Genomic DNA, 6,000 nt, shown 5'->3' with positions numbered 1-6,000 from the left:
GCTGAGGAGCTCAGGGAGCACGCTAGGCTGAGTTCAAGCCCCGTGACCCCCCAAAAATAAAATTAATGTCATACATGAGCTGAACATGGCCAACTAGTGCGTCTCTGAGATGGTGGCATGTCATGCCGGTCTAGGAGGTTTGCAGCCGTGTTGCTGTCTGAGCAGCAATCCACTCCATTTTTCTGTTGGTCATGGGGCTTGGCCTCAGGGTATGGGTGCTGCCCTGAGCCCCTCTGTCTCAAGGCTATTGCCCTACCAGTTGAACCACAGTACCCCTTCCAGCTTTTTCTGAGCAGAATGCAAAACTTCATCAAAATAAAGCCCAGACCTTGCCTAGGTTCCCCGGGAGGCCCGGCTGAAGGCTGCCTGCCTTGGTTCCACAGTCCATCCAGAGGCAGTCACCTCCCGTGGAGGCCAGCGCAAGGCCCGGCACCCGGCTGCCTCCCACCTCTTGGAGAAGGGCTAGGACTGGTCGTTCGCGGGTGGGGGTTTGCCTCGCAGTAACCCTGCCGAGCCTCAGGCTCCAGGAGTGCGGGGTCTGGTCGGCTTACACCGGCCAAGGTCAGCCGCACCTGAAGGTCACGCGCGTGTGTGACACCTCCGTTCCTCCATTCTCCCACTGGACCTGCAAGCTCCGGGTCACACAGCTCCCCTTCCTTCCTCTGCCCTGCGCCCCGGCCCGGCCGGCGGGGGTCGGGGGGCGTCGGCGGCTCGCCGGGGCCCGCGGGAAGACCGGGGAGACTCGCCACCTTTTCCACCAGCACCAACTCGATCCTCCCACGGTCGCTGAGTCACCACCCACCTCAGACTCACGCACGCTAAGAGAGCAAGACGGTAATTACGGAAGGCGAGGAGAGGGGCGCCAGCCGAGCCTGGGCCTGGGCCCGCCACCGCCACCGCCACCGCCACGCACCGCGCGCCTCCGAGGGCCGCCGGGCGCCGCCCAGCCCGCCCACCACGCGCCTCCCGGCCCCTCCCGCCCGCCCCGCCCAGCCCCCGACGGCGCCAGCACCTGGAGGTGCGAGCGCAGACCCGAGTATTTTTAGCCGGGCCGGAGCAGCTCCGCCTCCGGCCCCGCCCCCTCGCCACCCCCAATGGGAGACGGAATTTCCGTCGCGTCACGGCGCGGGCGGGCGGAAAGTGTCCAATCAGCGTTCGGGGCGCGCTGGCGTCATTAGAAAGCGGCGGAAGCGGGTGGGAGGGTCATGACGCAGCGAGTTTCGGCGGCGGCTGTTCCCGGGCCGCGCCGGCGTCTTTTTTCGTTCCCTTTCCCGTAGAACGTCGTCCCGACGCGCCCCGCCCGCGCGCGCGCGCGTGCCGGGGGGCGGGGGCGGCCGCGGCGGCGGGCGAGCGGCGCTGACGCGGGCGGGGGCGGGGCCCGCGCGGTCACGTGGGCGTGTTGTGGGGGGAGGGGCGCCGTCGCGCGCGGTCGGTTCCGGGCGGTTGGGCGCGAGCGAGCGAGCGGGCGAGCGAGGGAGAGAGCGAGGGGACGAGAGAGGCAGCCGCGCCCGCCGCCGCCGCCGCCGCCGCCGCCGCCGCCGCCCGCCCGCCGCCGCCCGCCCTGTATGCCGCTCTCTCCCGGCGCGGCCGCCGCCGATCGCAGCAGGAGCCGCCGCCGCCGCCGCCGCGGTTGATGTGGTTGGGCCGGGGTCGAGGCCGCCGAGATGCCGCAGTCCAAGTCCCGGAAGATCGCCATCCTGGGCTACCGGTCTGTGGGTGAGTGGCGGCGGCGCCGCGCGGCCTCCCCGCGCCGCCCCGGCCAGCGCCCCTGGGCGTCGGGACGCGGTCGGGCCTCGCGAAGTTTGGGGCCGGGGCGGCCATGCGGGCGGGCGGCGCGCGTTTCGTAACCACCATTTTGAGCGGAGGTGGCGGCGCGGGCTGGGCGGCGGCCGCGCGGCGCGCCGGGCGCGGGAGCTCGGGAGCTCGGCCCCTCCCCGGGACGGCGCCCCGCGCGGGGCGGCGGGGGCCCGGGGGCGGCGGGGGGCCCGCGGGCGGGGCCGCGCGCGCCGGGGAGCGAGCCGCACCTGTCCCCGCCCGGACGCCGCGCGCGCCGCAGACCCGGCGGGCCGCCCGCCCCGGGCTGGGACACCTGGGTCCTTTGCCGTCTGTGGCGGAGCCGGGGCGCGTGGCGCACTACCGAGGGCAACTTTCCCACCGGAGACCCCCCCCCCCCCCCCCGCACACCTGCTCCGACGCCTCTGGATGGCCGCTGGCGGCCAGACGGGAGAGAAAAACGCATTTCTCACCTCGGGTGTCCTATTTTCCTTCGCCAGGAAATAAGGCCAGCAAATGGTAGCGAGGCGGTGGAAAGTGATTCAGAAGTCTTTTTGTTTCCTGGTGTTTGGGGCCCCCCCCCGCTCCAAAGAGCCGACATACATTTAAAGCTGCGCTCGGCCCTCTTCCTGAGTGGAGTTGGAGGGAGCGGGAGGGTGACAAGGTGTGGGAAGAGGCTTTGGGGCACGAGGCACGACCGAACTTCACCCTCTGGTGAGGCTTTATTGTTTGCAGCCCACCGAAGCCTGGACGGGGCTCGTCCGTCCCTCGAGCCGTCTTTAGGAAGTGACTGTCTCCCCCCCCCCGAATCCGAAGGGCTGGGGGGTCTGGTGACCGCGGTCCGAGGGCGGCTCGCTAACGGGACGCCTCCCTCCCATTGGACGAGGTTCCGTTACGCTTTCTCTTCTGCTAGCTCACCCCCACTTTCCGCCGCCCGTGCCAGGGCCTGTGCTCTTTGACCGAGATCAGGTCCGGCGTGCTTACTCATCCTTCTCCCATCTCTCCCCCTCCCAAGTGCGGCCAGGCGGGGAGCACGGCAGGGAGGCTCGTCTGAGGTCGGGGGTTCCCTGAGTCCAGCGTGGTGCCGTGCCAAATGAGAGGTCCGGACTGGGCAAGGGTGCCTGCCATGGCCGTCGGCTGTAGCTTAGAAGTAATCGTGCGTCCGGCAAGCACCAGTATAAAACCTAATCTAACCTTTATTGGTTGCCTAAATCGCTGTGCTGTTGCTTCTCTGTTTCCTTCATTTCCTTCCCTGCAGTTTGGGAACAGAGAGCCCGACGTGTCCTAGCTCTTGGGTGAGCTCATCAGTTAGGTCCATCACGCCACGTGTATGCCTGGGTTACCAACTTCAACCCAAGAGACTGTCCACAGATCCCAACTTTGAGGTGGAAAACTGTTTTATCAGTTTGGTTAAAGAAGTTTCTTACAGTCAATAGCAACCCATTCTGTTTTATCTCTGTTCCAGCATGTTGTTAAGGACCTCCTGGATGGATCCCGTAGCCTTTTCTGCACAAACATTTCAACTGCTGTTAAACTCTGTATTGGCCTGTAGTGGGATACAAAGTAGCCATTAGAATCTGTTTTCCAGGTCCTAGTGTGTCATATTTCTACAGCCTCCTCCATTTCCATAGTGTTTATTTTCAGGCTTCGATAATTAAGGTAAAAGAAGCTAAGTTGTTCCTAGCCTTGCATTTGATTTTTCAGTTGTTTATCTTGCACTAGGAGCCTGAGTATTTTATAGTTGTTTCTGGGTCTTGAGAGGGCTTGGTCTTTTGAGAATCATTCTCTAAGTTGAGCTCACTGGTATGCTTACTTTAAATGGTGCCATACAGAAGACATTTGAATGTGTGTTTTTAGATTGTGGTATTTCATGATACTGACATATTGGGTTGGGTTAATTGGTGACAGTGTCAGAAATAGGCCCATCTTAGAACCACACATCTTTTAGAATGCTCTCTCTTTTGGTATTGTTTTATGCCAGTTTTGACTATAGATTGCTTGTCATTGTGACTTTGTCATGTGAAAGACTTTCGAATTTGCCTTTAGTTCAAACTATGAAACATTGTTTTTGTTTTACTTCTTGGCTTTCAACTTCTGTCTTTTGGGAAGATTTAAACTACCAGTAAGGAAAATAATAATTCTTAGGTAATTTATACAATATCACCCTTCCCCCCAGTACTTTTCCCCATATGTACAATGATAAAGTTTTTAAGGACACGTCACCTGTAATTCATTCTGGAATACTACAGCCAAGTAGTCCTACAGTGGAAGAGGTAACTAAACTTTAAAGTTGCAATGTCTGTGCACTATGCTGGATTGGAATACTTTCCACAGAGACCTTTTGTAGACTAGTTTACCATTAGACCCTAATCAAAAGCTTGTTAGTCAGGGTTGGTGGTGCATGCCTGTAATCACCCTGTCCACTTAGGAGGTTGAGCTCAGCCTAGTTTACATGGTGAGATCTTGCCGCAAACCAACAAGCCATGTGCCCATGGTTCACACCTGTAGTCCTAGCCAGCGCTGGAGGCTGAGATCTGAGGATTGCTGTTTGAAGCCAGCCCAGGCAGGAAAGTGCACGAGATTCTCAGCTCCAGTGAACTACTTGAAAGAGCTGGACACGGGCTGGATCTTAGTTGGTAGGGTGATAGCCTTAAGCAAAAAAGCTCAAGGACAACTCCCAGGCCTCAGGCCCAACACACACACACACACACACAGGACATACACAAATTGTGTAAGCAGATGTGCTTAGTAGCATGTGATTTTGCATATTCAGGAAGGGTAGTCCAGTAGTGTCTACTTTTGTAGTGAAGTGATTTTGTTTTGGCTAGTCCTGGGGTTTGAACTCAGGGCCTGGGCATTTACCTTGGTCACTTTTTGGTCAAGGCTAGGGCTCTGCCACTTGAGCCACAGCAACACTTCTGGCTTTTTCTATGTATGTGATACCAAGAAACCGAACCCAAGGCCTTGTGTATGCTAGGCAAGCGTTCTAGCATTAGGCCACACTCCTGGCCCTATCATGAAATTTGAAATGACCTTTTTATGGTATTCATTGCTTTATACAAGAGCTCATATTTGTGATCATAACTTCCCATTACCAGATGATGCTTTTGATGTCAAGGTTACCCCTTGAGCCACAACCTCACTTCCCCCTTTTTAGTGATTAATTGGAGATAAGAGTCTCTCAGTCTTTAGTGCCCGGGCTGGCTTTGAACCTTGATTCTCAGATCTCAGCCTCCTTATTAGCTAGGAAAGATTATAGGCGTGAGCCACCGTGCCCGGTTTGTTTCTACTTTTTGACTGTTAATACTGTTCTGAATATTCCTCATTTTAATTGTGTCATTTCATGTGTTAAGTGCATGTATCTCTTGCTCATATTCCTGGGAGTGGACTTAGTGAATGAAACGGTGACCTTGTTAAACATTTTGCAAAGTAGATGCCCCACTTTGCATCCCAGCAGTGGTGAAGCTGTTGTTTCTCTACATCTTCACAGATACTTGTTATTATCCTTTTTGGTTTTAAGCACCCTGGTGATATGAAATAGTGTCAAAAATTATTTGTAAGTAATTTTCTTTCAGCTATGGATTGCCTTTTTACCCTTTTGGGTGGGGGAGGGGCATGTTATGGGCATCAGAACCAGGGGCTTGGACGTGCTAAGCAAGTGCTGTGCCTCTTGAGTCACATCTGAGTATCAGTGCACTTTTTGGAAGGTGTCCTTTGGAAAGAAAACTTAAACTGGTTTAACTTTTTTTGGGGGGGGGTGGGGTTGGTCATGGGACTTGAACTTTGGGCCTTGCTCTTGTTCTTGAGCTCTTCACCTCAAGACTACTGCCCTGCCCCTTGAGCCACAGGGCCACTTCCAGTTTTCTGGTAGTTAATTGGAGATAAGAGTCTCACATTCTTTAGTGCCCAGGCTGGCTTTGGCTGGCTTTGAACTGTGATCCTCAGATCTCAGCCTTTTAAGTAGCTAGGCTTGAGCCACTCCACCCACCTGGTTTAACTTTTGTCTCTTGTCATTAGTGTTTTTTTGCATCATATCTAGGCAACCATTGCTGAATCCTAGGTCTTATGCATTTACTTAACTCTCCCATCCTCACCTGGTGACTTTTTGTGTATTTTTGGGGGGGGGGTTTGAGTATCCATAGTACTAGATATTAAAGAAACTTAGACATGTTAGGCAGACTGACCCAAATCTACCTCCAGCCCAACAGCCACTGTCTTAGTTCATTC

General features: G+C 56.2%; 1 protein-coding gene across 1 annotated transcript in view; it reads left to right on the top strand.

Moving 5' to 3' along the window:
* Window positions 1–1,413: 1,413 nt before the first annotated feature.
* The window catches only part of Rheb (Ras homolog, mTORC1 binding), a 40,705-nt gene continuing 36,118 nt past the window's right edge, over window positions 1,414–6,000 (top strand). The window contains exon 1 of the mRNA XM_090333564.1: window positions 1,414–1,716. Coding sequence (XP_090189690.1) covers window positions 1,665–1,716 — 52 coding nt within the window. The 5' untranslated portion in view covers window positions 1,414–1,664. The remainder of the gene's footprint in view (window positions 1,717–6,000) is intronic.

This window comes from Megascapheus bottae, chromosome 5 (genome assembly GCF_031878675.1).
Source record: "Megascapheus bottae isolate mThoBot1 chromosome 5, mThoBot2.hap1, whole genome shotgun sequence".
Classification (NCBI taxonomy): Eukaryota; Metazoa; Chordata; class Mammalia; order Rodentia; family Geomyidae; genus Megascapheus; species Megascapheus bottae.
This window is presented reverse-complemented; position numbering and strand designations above follow the sequence as displayed.